The 19168-nt window shown below is 40.2% G+C and overlaps 1 protein-coding gene across 3 annotated transcripts; it reads right to left on the reverse strand.

Moving 5' to 3' along the window:
• Positions 1–2649: 2649 nt before the first annotated feature.
• eif4g2a (eukaryotic translation initiation factor 4, gamma 2a) lies at positions 2650–18905 on the reverse strand. Of its 3 annotated transcripts, none has more exons than XM_080729789.1 (22): positions 18893–18905; positions 15948–16055; positions 15729–15794; positions 15031–15099; positions 14130–14258; positions 13493–13595; positions 9352–9492; positions 9187–9253; positions 8679–8830; positions 8487–8597; positions 8219–8401; positions 7322–7565; positions 7018–7175; positions 6814–6924; positions 6333–6458; positions 6143–6244; positions 5833–6048; positions 5395–5653; positions 4915–5119; positions 4326–4534; positions 4046–4167; positions 2650–3892 (listed from the first exon to the last, which is right to left on the reverse strand). In XM_080729789.1, the coding sequence occupies exons 4-22, from the start codon at positions 15045–15047 to the stop codon at positions 3827–3829; spliced, it is 2721 nt and encodes a 906-aa protein (XP_080585915.1). In that variant the 5' UTR covers positions 15048–15099; positions 15729–15794; positions 15948–16055; positions 18893–18905; the 3' UTR covers positions 2650–3826. The 3 variants fall into 3 exon arrangements, with proteins under 3 accessions (XP_080585915.1, XP_080585914.1, XP_080585913.1); XM_080729788.1 differs by lacking the exon at positions 18893–18905 and adding an exon at positions 17372–17543 and having other exon boundaries at positions 7322–7460; XM_080729787.1 differs by lacking the exon at positions 18893–18905 and adding an exon at positions 17372–17543.
• Between the last annotated feature and the right edge of the window lie 263 nt (positions 18906–19168).

Consider the following 19168-nt stretch of genomic DNA (forward strand, 5'->3'; position numbering starts at 1 on the left):
ATTGAACTCAAGTCTCCATGGCATTAGAAAAAGTCATTTTGGGGGTGAACTACTCCTTAACATAACTTTCACATGCCATAATGAATACCACAAACTTATTTTTTTTGTCTTTTTTTACCCTGATTAAGACCTTAAGTGGTCGAAACATGGCAATTTTATAGAATAAAACGAGGAAATTGAATTGATTGAAATTGAATTGATTGAATATGGAGAAAGTGGGATATTGTACGGGGAGGCAGTGCTTCAGTTGGGAATTAGAAGATTACAGGTTCGATCCCTGGTTGGGGTCAAATTGTCCTTGAGCTTAACCCCTAATTGCTCCTGATGAGCAGGTTGGTGCCTTGTATCTATAGGAAACAATGTTCCTCCACTGTCAGTGTGGGAATGTAATGCAAATTGTGAAGCACTTTGGATAATATATAATTTAACGCTTCTATTAATCAGTCAAATGGAGAAAGTTTTATTTATTTCCTAACCATAACTCCACACCACAGTTCATACCAGTGGTTCTCAAAGTGGATTCCAGAGACTCTGTGGATTCCTTTATGGGGGTCTAAATAGGCCCATACAAGTCTGTAACTCTGACAGTGTTACAATGGAACCAAATTAACCCGTTACGGGTCCATTTGGTTCCATTTGTACACTGTCAGAGTTAAGGGGAGACCTTGAAATGTGAATGTTTGAGAAACAGTGGTTTATACAATCTGGTACTTTCTTGTGGACAGACATATCCTCCAATTCGAAATACAGACAAATATTATCTCTTAACCTGATCAATTGGATTACATCAAGTCTTGTCAAGTTCAAGTTTTGATTTGATTTTAACTGATGAATGTTGGCACTTGGCATTCATGAAATGGCATATAACTGTGGTCCGTGGACAATATAGAGTATATCCAAATATACTCTATATTGTAGTAGATGTTGAAACTGGATTAGATATTTAAACACCCTGTGATTTGGTGTTTTTATAGAAAGTTTCATTCTGCTGAAAGTTAATTGGTGCCACAATATTTTGTTCTTTTTTTGTGTGTGCAAAATTATACAAATGTACCATGGGCTAATGAGTTACAAATGAATATTCAACAATAAAGTGGTGTGTGTGTGTGTCTCAACTAGTCCATAAATAGGCAATAGAGTAAACTGTGCAGAAAGTTGTTTAAAAAATCGGCATCATAGGGAGCACTGTAGCACCATCTACTGGTATTTTCTTAAAATAAAGTATTTGTTCTAGCATGGGACCCAGAGTATTTTGGATGGAAAAAGACAGATTCATCAGGCCACTGAGCCATACCAATCTACCTGAAGATTACATTTGTCCCAGATGACATTTGGGAAATTATAAAGTGTGGCTGCAAGAGTGAAAACCTGTAACTCCAAAAAGTGCAACTGCAAGTACATGGTTTGCCATGCAAAATGTTCTGTTGATGTTTTGGTGTAGAATGCTCACAATAGGCATGAAATAGTTAATTCATAGGAAAGGAGATGTTGTATGCACTTCGTTAGCATTTAAAACTAAACATTGTAGAAAGCAAATGCATGATGCATTTGTATTGATTATTGCATTATATGAGATTGTGTTTTGAGCATGTTAATTTAAAAAGATCCCCTAATCTGAGATCAAATACATTTCCACCTTCATAGATAAACAATGTAGAAAGCAAATTTGGTGCATTTAGATCAAATATTTTGTATGAAACAGCCTCAAATTTACCAAATTAGCCTTGATGCATTGATAATTGCATTATATGGGATTGTGTTTTGAGCATGAAGGGGTTAATATAAAAAGATCCCCTAATCTGAGATCAAATACATATCCACTGACTTTCATGGATACACGTAGAAAGCAAATTTGGTGCATTTAGTTTAGATCAAGTATTTTGTATGAAATACAAATTAGCCTTGATTATACGAATCTCGATGCCATAACATCAGAAAGTGACACTGCCCTACAAAGCCAGTGCAGTAACTACCTTTTGAGATACATTGTCTGACAGCTTATCAGTTTCTGTAAACAATTACCTCATGGACAGAAAATGTGCACAAAGCCACAAACCATACCAATAGTGTGTGCCAGCGGCTACGTCATTGTAGTCCTTAGCGGCCATTTCTTGGGTCAAAACACAGGTGTTTCAATTGTTTGATTGCATAGAACTAATGCGATAGTCTAATCAGAACACCTGTGTAAGGCTGTGTTTACCCAAGAAATGGCCGCTCTTAGAACTACATTTGGCACACCCTATAAAGTAAACCATTTGGAACACACTATTCTATTATTTGCGTCACTGCACTTGACATGCAAGTTACTAGAAGCAAGTAATCACATTAGACATTACCCAATTGCATTTCTCCAGTATTTGTGGGGCCTATATAGATGTAGACTACTAGACAGACAAGAACATGGGGAGATTGAGGGGTCAGGTGAAACGCAGCAAGTCACAAGTGTCGTCGTGATCGGGACTAGAACCTGTGACACGACTACAGGCTGGATTAACAGAAAGTGACAGCTAGCCCAGCCACCCAGGCTGCATTCTCCAGTATTTGCCCCAGTCCACACAAATATGCTTAGAATATTAAACAACTTTGTCAGCACATTGTCTGCCTTTGATTGCTGCATTGAGATGATAATAAAAAAAAAAATAGACCAACTCAGTTGTCTGTTATCTTTATTGAAATTGGGCCATAGTGGTACACTTACATTTCTTAGCACTTACAGTAACACTTAAATATAAAGTTTCATTGTACAGTTTGATAATTTGATGTTTATAATTAAAAACAATAAATATCTAGATTAGACAAATATGGCAAATTGGCTTAAAATTTCCACAGGTGGAAATATAAGTATCAAAATCAAATTCAGTCCATATCAATTAACTTATGCTTAATAGTATGAGCTGGAAATTGTTAAAAAGAAACAGACAAAACCATGGCTAATTGCGAACATGTTGCCAATGAGGAATTCAAGTATCAAAGTTTAACATACAAGCGGAGGTACAGACCAACATGGGGTTGATAAATTAACAAGGCCGCATACTTTCATTTCATCTCTTCCAGCACATGTCCTACAAGCACTTAAGGACTGAATTTATGTTCCTACAATCAGGGTAAATTATGCAAGTTAACCAGGCTATTGATAAAGACATGCATGAGTCCAGACTCTAGGCATTTTCTTTTGAAATAGGCTGACAGAATTGAACTTCAAGCACGTGATGCCCATTAACGAGGAGGTAGAAACAACTAGCCATTAAAATTATTGTCAGCATGATTACTTTAGGATTATTTGCAAGAGCAAATATCCATGGATGAATGTATAAGACTATTGCAACGACTCAAGTATGGTGAGCAAAAGTGCATCTCAGCAACACTTCTAATCAGTTAACACAAATACAAGGTAAAGTAGCAGGGACAGGCCCTTTGCAATACATTTGTAGTGGTACAAAAAGGTTAAGATTTCAAACTGCTACTACTGTATGTGTATAACGATCTTTACTTTAACACCGTGAGCTAGAGCAGAGCAAGGAGGGCGACAGAAGAGAAAAAAGATGTATTGGCTTAACATGGCAAAATAAACCGTAACAGTTGTTAGATTACACATCTATATATGGGGAAGGTTATGCATAATTTATGCTCCATCATCAGTCGTCTAAAAATAGCTGATCTACATGTCGCAGATCTGACGCATAGCAAGCTAGTAGATCTGCCATTTTTTGACACACCACAGTTGTATGACAAAGTATAAATCAGGCTTAAGGTGGAATGGGGCACAAGGAGAAAAAAAAGCTGTTATTAAATCTCAGCTTCACACCATAAGGCTTTGGCTGGTTCCTCAATCGGCTTCATCTTCCGACTCTTCTTCTTCAGCTGTCTCCAGCCAGGTGAGCCACTGGTTCACCTGCAGCACAAGAGAACATAATTGCCTCAACATGTAGTTCAATGGATTGGGGGAGCATAGGAAAAAAAATGCATGCAACAAGCCTAATAGAATTGATTTGTACCTGCTAGCAAACATTTAAATCAACTCACAAGGAATGCAAATAAAACATACCTGAAATAATGCTTTTCCCTTTCCAGGAAACTCTTGGGTAATATCTTCTTTCCATGCGAGGAAGGCTTCTTCTTCAATTATTTCCATATCATAAAGGTTCACAAAGTAGCGCAGTAACATGCCTGGAGGGAGAGACGGTAGCAATAAAAGCATTGTGCAAGATCCTTGAACAGTCTACATGGTATTGTTGAAAGTCCAATGCACACAAAGAACACAGCGTGAACAAATAACTTATGTCCACCCAGCTATAGGAATAATTAGCCTCCAAGCTGGCACATACCTTTAGGGAAAGCGCTAGCATTGCAGTGGACCTGCAGGGCATAGAGGGCACTGACTTGCAGGTCAGTATGATCGTGCAGGAACTTCTGCATGACTGGTTTGAAAGCCAACAGCAGCAGCTTCTCTTGATCAAGTTGTTCCTTGGTGGGGGCTGCAAGCTGGTCCGCTTCCTCGTTAGCATCTATCTCATATGCAATGTACTGCAGGAAGCTGATGAAGAGAGTGTAATCAATGAGTCTGAACAACAGAACTACGGTGGTTGGTTCAAGAACAGAATAACTCATTATGGTTTGGGGTGCAACACTTGATTTGAAAGAGAGAAAAAAGCCTATAAAGACTATACAAGCTCACAACGCACCACATTGAGCTTGTAGAGCAACCATTTACATGCATTCAGCATACTGCACAAAAGTATAAAATACAACTTTGATTTGGTTGATTAAAAATCTATTCGAATTTCTTCCATAGATTTGTTGTGTGTATATATATAATGCTGTTTGATTTAACAAAAATGTATCGATAGAATCCCCAATACGGCATGGTTAAAGTACAAGGCAGATGGAGTTTGGCAGAGAGCACATTTGTTCTACCTGGTCACAAGGATGTTGACAAAGCCTTTGTCAGTGTGAAGTTTAGGAGAGATGTTGTCTTTGATCCACTTGTAGATGGACTGGGGAGAGGGGTCAGTTTGAATCTGTTTCAGCAGCTCCTTCTCCAGTTTCATCAGAGGGAACAGAAAGCTCAATCCTTTGCCCTCCAAGATCTCCAGCATCCTGTCCTTATTTTGGTCAATTTCTAGAGGATATAAGATATGATCAGTTATGAATGACAGTATTATACCAGCTTGTGCCAAGCATTACCAAAGTTTATACATTAAACTCTGACAATTGACAAGTTACAGCTCATTTCAACAGTAGCATGTACTGTATGTTAATGTTTCACATCCCTCGTCAGATTTGTCCAAGTACAGGGATCCAAATATAGACAACTTTATTAAATCAGGTCCCAAATGTTGAGAATCTCTATGTTAATTGAATCACACTGTAGTGATTTAGACGGTTTAGACATACCAGGCAGCATCTTCTGCATGTTGACCTTGCTTTGCTGGAACAGATCAGTCAGCCACTCACGGTCCTTAAGTTTGGCCGTTTGCTGAAGGCAGAGCAGGAACAGAGGGAAGTGGGTGCCATTCTCCAGGGGATGGGCCAGCTCCGCAATGCTCACCAGCTCTGCAATGATCGCCCTTGCTGCAAACTGAGCCAAGTAGGACTTCACCAGTGGGATATCCACCTCGATCTTCGGACACTGGTCAAGAACACTCAGAAATGCCTATCAAGAAGATAAAAAAGCAAGCAATAAAAAGGTGTGTTAGTAGTTGCAGAGCCTGTGACGATAATTAGTTTACACACATACTGATTGCAGTGCACACTATCAAAATCTGCAACACACCAAATAAAATACTCTTATAGTGATTGCAGGTTAAGAAACTGCTCAACTCCAAGGATTACCTGCATGAAGTTTTCACCAGAGACAAGACCCTCAGTACGCAGAGCATTGATCAAAGTGCTGGCATCCTCCTTGTCTTCATCAGAGCGATCAAGAGAGCAGATCACAATCTTGCTCAACATCTCAGGCAAAAAGTGTTTGGGAGCTCTCATGTCCCTCACTCCATTGACAGCTTCTTCGATGTTCTTGCTGTTAAGGTAATCGGTCACTATTGTCTCCTAAAAGAAGAATACCACATATAAAATACCTTTTCTGCATTAAATAAAAGACATGCTGAATGCAGGTCAGTATGACTGAATCTGAAGAACTTACAGTCATTTTAATCAACTCTTCCTTTGTGGGTGGAGGTTTTTTGTTGGTCTTTGGTTTTTCCTGAATGGGAGGAGGGTTGGTTTTCAGACCCAGCTGTGGAGGCTGCCAAAAAGGAGCAAAATGAGTTTGTTTTAGAGAAGGATGAATTTATATCATATGGATTAAAGGGTTGCGTTTTCCCAGTCTGTACCTGTCCCAGTGGAGGAGTTTGTGTGCGTTGAGGTTGAGCACTTGGAGGAATCATGGTTGGTATCTGTGGCTGCAACTTTGGCACTTGGTTTTTATTCATAAGGAATGTGGCCGGTCTCAGACTTATCTAGAAGGATAAGCAAGTACATAAATAAGCTTTTGATTGTTCAGGTGTGTAGAAGTATAAGCAAGTAGAATGAATGTTACAGGTGTCATTCAACTACTGATTAAATCTGGCCTACAATGCAGGGCTTACAGCATGTACACAAATGTTTAGACGTACTCCCCATTTGAGAAAAAAATAATAAAAATCTATAAGCTCAACACATTAAAAAAATATATCTTCAAGCTTCAAGACATTCCAAAAATAGGGACGTCAGACTTTTTTTTCCACACCAGTGGGGGGGGGGGAAAAAAACGACTTTAAGATATATTACACAATCACATTGTGATTTAATCCGTTACCAGCAAAGGTGCCGTACCTCATCAACGTTGAGTCCTTTCTTGATGAACCGTGGAGCCATATCCTTGTTTTGAGCCTGTTGTTGCATTACGTGATTCTGGTTCTGGTTGAAGAACGGCAGACTCTGTCCCTTTGGAACACATTTTGAAACATTAGTGTTAAACAGTCGTTTTGTATTCTTATCATTACCAAATGATGAAACTTTTCTTAAAGCGGTATTTACTTGATTTGATTTCATGAAGGATTTGCCGTCAAACTGAGACTGGGGGGCAGGGGCAGCGTGTCCACTGTGGCCATTGAAGAGTGGGTTAATGCGATGACGTCCCATGGTGGGGGAGTAGCGGTCCTGAATCACTCCTGGACCTGTGCCAATGCCACATCCTATGGAGCAAAGAAAATTAGGGGGAAGTTGAATCACTTTTTACAAGAAAAAGATTCTATAAGATTAGTTCTTGTGTGAAAAGTAGAAATATTTTGAACAAAAGCCCAATTATGGTACATTTTCTGTTGCCACCTTGTCATCTTACCAGGCATTTGTCCAAACATATCAGCCAACCCGCCAAGAGTTTCCCTGTCAAGTTTGAAACGTTGTTGTAGGAAGGAGTTTTCCATAAAGAAGTCAGTTCTCATTCCCTGGGCCATTGGTGGAATAAAAACACCCAAATCCTGCAAAGTACAATTTTGCATCCATTCAGAAAGACCCTGGGCCATTTGCGCCATTTGCATCCATTCGTTAACCTGGGCCATTGGTGGAATAAAAACACCCAAATCCTGCAAAGTACAAGTTTGCATCCATTCAGAAATACCACAGATAATGGACTTTTCAAACAAAACCAGTGTTTAAGCTATATCAGATAATTTTACATCTAAATCATTTGACACAAAAAAATGCATTTGATGATGTAAGAAATTACTAGACCGTAATGTCAATGTAAGGAAGGCTCTTCAGGGTTTCTATAGTGCACAATTTGTATTTTGGGGGAAATTTCTTTAAGTGTGCTTGCAATTTGTGTTATCTGGATGAACACTCAAGACAGCAAAAATATCTTGCATTTCAGCATCTATAAAGGCATATCTTGCGCATTTCTTATGGCACTTTGGTTTATCATCCATCCACAAGTTCTTTATTGGACAAAAACGATTGTTTAAACATGTGCCATTTTCCTCTCAAATTTGATGTTTATTGTCAGCATTTAACTTGCAACCCTGAAAGTCTCCCTTTAGCAGAAAATGTGTGAGGGTTATTTTCCATCTTTGCTGAGCTGAGTACACTTTTAAAATCTTTGCACAATAGGGTGCCCTGGACATTTTAAGTTTACTCAGGCACAATGATGGAAAACGCCCAGGCAGCAAATTCTGACCAATAAGACAACTCTTTGTGGAGTCATCTAAATCTAAATCACATATTATTTATGCAAACAAACCTTTACTGCCTCTTGACGAATCTGGTTAATCGTCTTTGGTCCATTGTCAATAAAAGCTTTGCGAGGCACCCAATTGTTCTCTCGCAACTCGAAGGTATCCTGCAGCAAGAAACGGATCCTTGCAGGCAAGTCCTTGTTGTTCATTAAGGATCGCATGCGGCCAAAGTACTGATTCATTAAAGACTGGAAAGAGAAAGGATTCATGTGTAAGAAACAGGAATTTCCAAGATTTACACCTTTATTCAAACTATGCATTTTAAATGATTACCTTAGCCTTTTCATGATCAAGCCTAGGCCCCACTGTTCTCATTATCTGACAGAGGCATTCCAAATCCTCCCCCATATCCTTAAGTTGGGTTCTCTTCTTCTTTTCCAAAAGCTGTAATAACAAATGCATTAGTTTTAAGGCATATTAAAACAACAACTTCCAACCTAAAAATGTCAAGTGCTCTTAACTTACTGTTTTGATGCACTTATGAAGGATAGATTCATGGATAAGATCGTTCTTCCCAAGTTCCCCAATGAATTTGATGTTGCCCAGCATCTTGGCCTTGGCAATAGTGCGCTGCTCCTCTTCCTCATTGGTGAGAGGGCGATCATGTTTTTCATAGACTGGAAAGACATGACAAGTTTAACCCAAGGAACAAGTCATGGCTTCTGAAACACTAAGGCGCTGTACAGACATTTGCGTGAAACATCTTCTCCGTATCGCCTGAGAATGGCCACTGGGGGCGCCGTACTAATGCATTGTCAATGGAAGGTTGTTTGGTGTTTTGTCGTTGCCGTGTCTCTTGGCCAAAAGACAGGCTGCGGTTGAGCTTGAGACACGGCAACGACAAAAAACCAAACAACCTCCCATTGACAATGCATTAGTACGGCGCCCCCAGTGGCCATTCTCAGGCGATACGGAGAAGATGTTTCACGCAAATGTCTGTACGGCACCTAACAGATACATCCCATTTACTCACTTTCAACATTTTTGGCGCGGTTCTCAAATTCATCTTGAAGCTTGGAAATCAGAAGTCTCCTGAATGTCTGAAAACAAGAGTACAGTTTCAAGAAGAGTACAGTTTCAAGAAAGTCTACACATGCTTATGATGAGACCATATTTTTGCAACAAATGCAATACTTACAGTACTCTGCTTTTGTGGTGGTTGTGGTCCTTGAATTTCTGGTGATGGGCCATCAAAGTTTGGTGCCTCCTCTGCCAAGCGCAGACATAGCTGAGCGTATAGTGAACTATACTTGGGCTCTTCAAGGGCTTTGTCAACAATCTGAAAAAAGGAGGGGGGGGGGAAACACAACTTAACTTATTCTCTGCCGGTCAACTGCCTGATCAACAATTTAACTAGGGGGGTTCCCTGCCGATCAACTTTTATCAACTTTTTTATAAAAAGTAATTTTTTTTAGATATTTTTTGCGATAAAACGTGTTTCGCACGAAACACCCGTTTATTAAATAACATTTTAACTGCCCCCTTCCGAGTTTCCCCGAGTTATTACCGTTGTTTGAGGCCGCCAGGGCCGAGTTTTCCGAGTTGGCAGCCATTTTGATTTCTTTTTTTTTATGTTTTTTTTTTAAATATTTTTTGGACCTCCAAAAATGTAGTAAGCATGATTGCAATCGCGAAATTGTATGTTTAACCCCCATACCAACCACATCTTTCAAACATTGCAGCCATGCTTGTTTACATTTGAAGAAAACATAATGGCTTCCATCTCATGAATGCCTGAACGGATTTCCAATCAGATTTTTTTGTTTGAAAGCTGTGAACTGCGTGCACATACACATGGTGCATGATCTAGGCATGGGCGTGCATGATTCCGTGCACTAAAAATTACATTTTTGGCAGACTGGTACTTGGCAGCCATTTTGAAACGGTAGAGAATGAGTTAACTGCTGCACATATGTGTCCCAGCACCCCCAGCAGCTAGTCATCTCGGGGACTGTCATTATTCCCTGTAGCCAAAATGATTTTTTTTTTTTTTTTTGCTCTTTTTTTTTTAATGCCACAACAGCATCTCATAATATCTAGGCTACATTTCACTTAAACGCCAGAGCTTAACTCTGCATGTAAATAAGACTTTTTTTAATTAATGTGAGAGATCGGTACATAATTCTGTTAGTCCTCCCAGTTTATATTAGCTAAAATGCTAACTAGCCAGCCTTTGTTAGCCGTTTGTAGCCAAATGCGGTAATATCGGGACTCCATTACTTAGCGAGGCAACCCACAGTATTTATCCCATTAATTTAATGCCACGTGTGTTCCAAATGAACAATTATTAACCACGTAATGTATGATTTTGTGTATTATTATTTATTATTCTTCCGCCGTTCTTCCGCTGTTTCTTCTTCTACGCTGGTGAAATGATCCCTTCCTGCCTGGAGGCGTCTGTGACGTATGCGTTTGTCTTCTGTGAAGCTCCGGTGCGGAAGCTTCCTTTGTCACTGAGTTAGCTTAGCATTGAATAGATCAGTGTCGTCCTAAACTATCTAATTCTAACGTTCAGGGTGTTTGTTTTTTTGGACAATAAATTGACAGCCAAGAAAACATGGATGGAATGCAATCGTTCACTCGCCGTCGGAAAGTTGACTTTAGAGTAGACTATTCTGGTTGACTGGCTATGAGTGGCTAACGGCTAACGCTAGCTAGCGTTAGCTAGCGCTAGCTGCAGCGCTAGCTGCAGGCTATAAACAAATAAAACGTGACCCAACTCTATTGTTGCTCTCTTCTACAAGCTCACAACGCGAGGCGGTTAAGCCTGTAGATTGTGTTTTATTATCAGGTCAAATAATCCTTCTGTCTGAAGTTACACAAACACTGATTATGCTACATTTAGCACAGTTAGCCCTGTTGCACACGTAATACATTCACTTCAACCTCGTGTTGAGCAGTTAATCCTATTTGCTACGTACGTCTACAAAAACCTTCATATTTCAAAGATAACGTGCTTACTGAAGTCTCACAGATGTCACAGTATGGTACGCTCAAGCAGAATTACCCGTATCTTTCGTATTGTTTAATAAACTGCATTTTAATCCGATCAGATGCCATTTTCTGTTGTTTTTCAGCCATGCGACCCCATCGGTTGCGAGGTGTACTGCACTTAGATACATTAATACCTTTTTAAGGAAACGACGACCGATCGGATTAAAATGCTCCTCATTAAATAATACGATCATTACGGGACATTCTGCTGGAGCGTACCCTATGGTGACATCTGTGAGCCTTCACTAAGCAATTTATCTTTGTAATCTGACCGTTTGTGTAGACGTATGTAGCAAATTGGTTAAACTGCTTCACGGTTGGCGCACTGTAGCGTCTTTACATTTAGCCCAATAATGCTTGAGATGCTGTTGTGGCATTATCTTTTTAGAGAGCAATAACTAAAGTTTAAAACATACATAAACCACTTTAGCCCTATGTTATACCAAGGCTATTTGAAAATAGACGATCTACAAGCTCACAACGCATTGCGGTGCGACGCGTTGTGAGCTTGTAGATCTGCTATTTTCAAACATTTTGTACTTTTACTTTTGGTACTTTAAGTACATTTGGATACCAATACCTTTGTACTTTTACTCAAGTACATTTTTTATTCTGGACTTTTACTTGTAACAGAGTGATTCTACATTGCAGAATTGATACTTTACTTTATTATAAAATGTTGGTACTTTTTCCACCACTGTGTAAACGTTTGTGTTCTCATGCCAATAAAGCTTCTTTGAATTGAAGATTGAATTGAAGATTGCTCCCCATGTGGCGGAGTCAGGTCATTGCAGGTTAGAAATTTATTTAAAACTTGAATATCTCAAAAGTCCTATTTCAGCATGGCATCATTCTATAAGCCATATCTTCAAAACTGTTGGGTCAATCTCCACAACCAATATATCATTTTGTAGCTATGATCCCCAGCTTTCAAATGAAATGAAAAAATGAAAATGAAAAAAATTGCAATGACTGGCTCCTGGGGAGATTGGGACACATATGGAGAAACAGTAACACATGAGTATATGTCAGAGCTTGGCTCAAAACACATAACTGCTCATACCATTAATAAAATGTCTTCTGTTTTAAACCACTGGCATGCACGCACATGACCCAGCTGCTCCAGAGTGGAGCATAATATAAGGAGCACAGTCTGGTTTTGACCAAGTCCTGTATTCATTTGACATTGATCTATATCAGCACAATTTGGTAGGGATTAAGGTTGCAACGGTACTCTGTGTTACCGGTGAGCGAGCACAAATGTGACGTTCGCCAACGATTCCACTCTTTTGAACAGCTCTTTTAAATGAGCGATGGGGTTCGGTTCTCAATCGCGAGAGGCCGGGAGCTGTTCCTTGTGTGGCAGTGTCGAGAACAGATTCAAAATCAACGGATCATCCACGGGGCGAGGCACAGCCCATCAGACTGCATCATGTCACGTCCCCACTCGCAGGGCACGTTCCAGGAGACTAGTTGTGGCTTTATAATGTCACAGCGCGCAGTAGCTGGGAAAAAAACGATTAGCCAAACAAGAAAACGCAGGGCTGTTGTAACACTGCAACAGTGTTGTTGCTTTTTTACAAAGCTGAATTTTTAATATGGTCGGATGGTTGTTGTAGCTTGAGGTAGCATTGGCTGCTACTGAGTGCTCACAAGACACACAATGGTGGTTGACACTGTGTTACCGATAACCGCGGTGTTGACAAGGACAATATTTTCGGTGTTAAAAATCTCATACCGTTGCAACCCGAGTAGGGATGGGAAATTAATCGGCCATCATATCATTATGGGCCGATGTTATGATGTTTTTGCAGATGTTTTATTAAAAGGCTTTGTGATGAAGGCTTCAGATTATCAGCGTTTTCTGGGAAAGCTTACAAATGTTCAACAAGTTAGAACATTTTTAAATAAAAGTACTACATTCATTCCGTTTCAAAAACAGAGCATCCCCAGTTTTGGTATAAAGAGGCATTTCTTTTTAAAATTCAGTGTTTGTTTATACGTCTTTCAGAATGGACAAAGTTATACTTTTTAAATACAGTCAGAATGAGATCACATCTGTTATCAACCCTAACAGCAATTAATGATATTGGATATCGTCCAACCCTACTATTTGGGGCCAGATCCTGAACGTGTGGGCCTAGAATCATTCACCAACTAAAATGTGGCACATATGTACATCTGTTGGTACAGGTGGTTTGCACACAATTAAACTGGTCAACTCATGATTTGACAGGACTTAAATTGACCCAACCCTACTGAGCTATTGTAGCCATTATACTTACCAGCAAGATGACTCCTTTTAAGACCAGTTTTGCATCTACACCCACATTCAGGAGCTCAAGGCATAGCTTGTCAAACTTCTCAGGGGTCAGCTTATTAAGTATGCTAAAGGAGAAAAAGATAAAGCTACATTGTTCAAAAAGTCAAATAAAACATAACATTTTCATAGAAAATAGAGGCGATACCAAAAGGATGTAAAAAACGTACTACTGAAAAACGTACTACTGATTGGTAAGAGAATCGTCACTACTGTAGCTTGACTGTTACAGACTCTGCTACAAGCTTCAGACAGATTTTTAAACTAGGTGCTGCAAATGTAAAAAGAAAGCCACTGCATGGCCCATTTCTTGCCCAAGAATTTTACTTCCTGGCTACATTAACAATAGTTAATAAGTTAGATGGGGAGAGACAAAAGCAAAGGCCACGCAGCAAAGGCCATCAGGATTCGGACTCCAGCCTGTGGCACGATGTCAGGCTACATTAGAGCTAAAGTGCCGGGCCTACATTGACAAGTCTTGTAAAACAAGATTTGTCAATAAAACAATGTAAAGTGAGTAGAGTCAAGCCAGTAGTATGCAGCGGAAAAGTAGCTTTTTGTGGTTCAGTGATTCAGTATATTTTAGATGTTTGGAAACATACCCTCTCACTTTTCTGAAGATTGCATCATGTAGTTCTTTTTCATTGGAGGAGCTGACCTCTCGTCTAGTGCTTCGAGAAGGTACCCATTTCTGCTTCTCGCCAGGTCCTGGGGTTTTCCCCAGGAGCTCGCTGCAATACAGAAACAAATATGACTGTTATTAAAGTTTGTGATTCAGATGATGGAAACAACGTGTTGGGAATTCTCACAACACATACATATAAAAATCAAACCTCGGTTCGAAGTGGAGCGGTGAATCTGAGCAGCTATACCCTGTGTGTGTTGCTAAATGCCTAAACTGTAAACTGTAAACTGTGCCTGTGAGTGAGTGGTGAGTGTGCCTGGCCTGCACAAAACAGCGCCCCTCCTTTAACTAGTGTGTTGTGTGTGGCCACTCAAGGTATTGCCAGGCTACGGACACGGCCAGCCAGCCAGCCAGCCACCCACCCACCCACCCACCCACGGACATACCCACGGACATACCTGTCTATTGGGAGCGCTTTCACCGCTCCAAAAACACAATTCTTGCTTTCTGACATTGACAATATTATTTTTGTACTCTAATCATTCAGAGAATTAGCTTATTTATGTCAACAAATTCTTCCCTTTTCATCTTTAGATACCACATAGCAGCCATTTTGCACTTACAAGAATGATAAAAGAACAAAATGGCCTTATTGACTTTATGCTACAAGCAGGCATGGTGTTGTGGGTGGGCCTAATGGGCACGGGTACCCCACCCCCGGACAACTGACCCACCCTGAATGACTGGTAAGAACATACCTATACCACAGACATCATTCCTACAGTGAGTTAACGACATGGGAAGTGCAAACTTTTAACGGCCCAGCCAAAATTACTTTGGCCCATTACTTTGGCCTTTGCCTGATTTGGACCACCCACCACTTTGGTTTGCCCATCCAAATTGACAATCCTGGCTCCGTTACTGCATACAAGCCTTGCTGACCAGTCCTGTTTATGGGTGGAGAATAAATAAAATAAAATATCGAATCATGCGGATATCTCGGACACGTGGCCAGCCTGTGACAGTCATCTATGAAGTCAGTTGGCCATGTATGACTCCAACCTGGGCAAGGTTTCAGCCCAATCAGAGCTTCATAGTCCTCAACACTAAAATGTAAAATGTACAACAGCGTAATATGTTTTATACTAGATTAAACCATCTCAAATGTTGGTTAATAAAACCTATTTTATTGCAATCCAACTAGTCTTGTGTAGCCAAACGTTCAGAGATCTGCACCTACCGACGTCTAGGCAAATCAAAATTCAACATGGGCTAGAACAGGGGAGAAACCTACAAATACTGCTTTATGAAAACAAAACACGAACATGTTAAGTCATATGTAGGACCACAAGCTGACAATGTGTCACGGACGCATGTAGGATATTTTTGAACAATTCGGTTAAACATTTCAGAATAATTTATAATTGGTTGAACAAACATTTTATCTTGTGCTGAAAAATCAATTTGTGAAAATGTTGGAATATTTAGAACTTCTCAAAATTTTTCAGATGGGGTCTGCAGCCTAATAAAAATGTATTTGGGGGTCCTTAACATGAAAATCTTTGAGAAAAAGTACCTGTTGCCGACAGTCTTGGGAAAGTGCTGAGATGCACCCCGACCTCCTCCTCCCCCCACAGAAGCACTGATACAGAAGGGAAAGAAGGTGCTTGAGATGTTAAACTTTAAACATGATATCATCAACTGTAAAAATGGGCCAAAAGAATCCAATATAATTAAAATGCATGTTGAGTGTGTACATGCGTTTTCTTCAACCTAATTATAACGTGCTAGATACCTTAAACGAGAAGCACCCCCTTCTGCGATCGCACTCTCCACTTTGGCGGCTTGACAAAGAATATCTGAAAAGAATAATGTAAAAGGGATGGGGCGGGAAAAAAGCGATCTAAATGGAGAGAGAGAGAAGAAAGAGAGACAATGAAAATGTAAATTAAATTATCACAGATCTTTCCAATTTGTCTGTCTGCGATTCACAGAATACAAACCTGCTTTAAAAAAAACACATTCATGGGAACAGACATTTAGACACTCCAGAAAACACAACTGCAATACATTATTCAGGCTACAACCCGAGACTTATTTTAATGACTAAACCCTTAACCAATCTGCAGGGTATAAAACAATAACTACTAGCAGATCTGAAGCCGTTTTCCACCCAACCCTACTCTTCCTAGTTGAAATATTTTGGCCTTGGTGTCGGGTAGGACATCAGACATATACTGCATCTACTGTAAATTAAGCACAATGCACCGCCATCTTTATTGTAGTTCTACGTCGGAGGGAGGGGGGGCAAGCGAACATGAAACTCACGGATTGTAGCATGCGGAAGCGAACTGTCGCTAGTAGACATCATGGTCCATCTATTGCATTGGTTCTGAAAGTGTGGTCCGGGGACCCCCAGGAGTCCTTGAGGGAGTTCAAGGGGGGGTCCCCAGCTAAATGATAGTTAGGAACCAAATGGACCCTTATGGGTCGGAAATTCAGTTAAATTAACGTCCGTATCCTAGTGCATGCCAAACGGTGGGTAGAGCTGTAAAAATCGTCTCATATGAGGATCTCTGACATCACTTTTCCTGTGATCTATGGAGTGATAAAAACGCAGGTGGTTTCCTTTATCGTCGACATCTTCCGGTCGATCTAGCAATGGGGCTAGCTCTATGCTAACTACTATATGGTCACATAACTCCTCACATAAGGGCCGTTAATCAGAGTTAAACGCAGAGGCTCCCCCAGTGAACCGACCGTAAAATACAGTATTAGTGGCATTTAGCAATTGGCCCGTCCAGGGGCATTTTCGTCGTCAACAAATACATCTACAAATTCCACAAACCGTTCACAGCAGAGCAAGGAGAAAGGGGGAAAAGACGTCGTGCGTTTAGCTAGCGTTGCGACCGGTTGCGACACTCCCTAGCTAATTGTTCTGTATAAACCACAATAAACGTCCAATAACACCAATATATCCTCGTTCAGCTCAGCCATTTAGGTCTTATTTGCCGAACTGGGACTTCCATCTCACGAAATACATCGCGTTTTTTGTGTCTTTGTCGTGCTAAAAACTGAACCAATTGCGCTAACCGGGGGAAAAAATCTCTGGCCCAGTTTTCTTTTTTAACAACCAGCTAGCTTGTTAGCATCCATCCTCCAAATCCTGGAGGAAGTACAACAAACACTTCCCAAGATAGTAATTAAAACGATCATTACCTTCACTGAAGGAACGTCAGTGTAGCTATTGTCTGGCACCCAAAAAAGGAAATAAATAAGAATAGAAAAAAAGAGGTGAGGTTAGACGGTGGTTATCAGGATGAGAGCAGAGCTAGCGTTGCTAACGTTGTTCCCTGTGCTGACAGAGAGCAGAGCTAGCTAGCAGCTAACGCCGGTGGAGAGAAGAAAAGAATGCTGACTGAAGGACTACGTCACCGGCTTTTTATCTGTGTGGGGGAGGGGGACACTGACTCACACCCTGCGTCACTTCCAACCGATACACAAGCCCTGGGCCTTTGTCTTTTACTGGCAAAATACTACTGTTGAATAAGAAAACAAATTGTATACATCAGTGGTTCTCAAACTTTCTCATGTCAAGGAAGGACCCCCAAATTGACACTTATTATTAGCCTGTGGACCCCCATTTGAAAAGAAAGACCCCGGACCATTCAATGTTATATGAGATACTTCAATGGTTTCCAGTGGAAATAAGCTTAGTCTTTTCATGGATCTCCTTTTAGTAGACCTTGTACCAGTGAACTGTACCGCCATGAAACTGTACCTTTTCCTATGCAAACTTCTAATAAAGTCTTCAATCAATCAAACCCCACAATGAGAACCAATGCGATACACACCACAAGCTCTGAGCTTTTGTACACCGGCTATCTTCGGGTGCGCGACACCGCGGACAGGGTACGACGGAGTGGAAATTCAGTATCAGGCACAGCCTCCTCTATGTGCAGCCTGCGCGTCACTTCTCTACCGATACTGTCACTTTCACAACAGTAAATCACCTGCTATCATAATTTATTGTAATGATCAAATCTCGTTATCTTGACCCCGAACTTCCGAATACTTATCAGGAAGTCAGTCGTACATTTTACACACACACACACACACACACACACACACACACACACACACACACACACACACACACACACACACACACACATATATACCGGTATATATATTTTTTTATTTTTTTTACAAAATACAAATGTATTTTTTTTTATTTTTTATACAAAATATAAACATGACAAATTACAAACGGGACCAGCAGTTACAGTTACTCGAAATTGGAAAAATAAATAAGAGGTTATAGACATAAATATAGGTCTACAACTCGAGATAAGACAATATAAAACTATAAGCCAATGTTGATAACATGTTGGTGATACCATTTTGTCATCAATAATTCTGCTGTTTTTACATATATTTTTGATTTCATGAATTGTTGTACAGTAGGCCTAGGTGTTGTTTCTTTTTAATCCATTTGCAACATTTTGGGCTATCAGTTTTCCAAGGCTTTGTGGGTCTGCTGTTGAGCAGGCCATCTGCAAAATGTAATCATCAGGCAGTAGGGTTGTCTCTTTGGAATGCAAATTTAATTGGCTTTTTGACCCTATGACCCCCATTCTAAAAATCTAAGGATCCATCTGAATTTGAATGACATGGGATAAAGGTAGCAGGTTAAATTAAATGATTAAATGGTGAAAAAAAGGAAAGAATATAGTTTACCTTGCTTCACCAATCCTTCTCTCTTAATCTGCTCAAGGCAGGCTATGGCTTCTTACTTGTCCTGGTAATTTTGTTGACTCTGTCATTAACTTTGTACTCGGTTCCATGACCTCCCTTAGATTGCCAACATTATTTCACAATAGTGTGTGGAAGGAAGAGGAGGGCCGTTTTACAAAGAAGTGATGGTACTGTGTTTGTTATGTGACACCACCACCATCAGATTGATTTGTAATGTTGAGTCAGTTCCTCCATCTGCCAGTAATGCATAGCCTACAG

The sequence above is a fragment of the Nannobrachium achirus genome, assembly GCF_963921795.1.
Source record: "Nannobrachium achirus genome assembly, chromosome: 7".
Lineage (NCBI taxonomy): Eukaryota > Metazoa > Chordata > Actinopteri > Myctophiformes > Myctophidae > Nannobrachium > Nannobrachium achirus.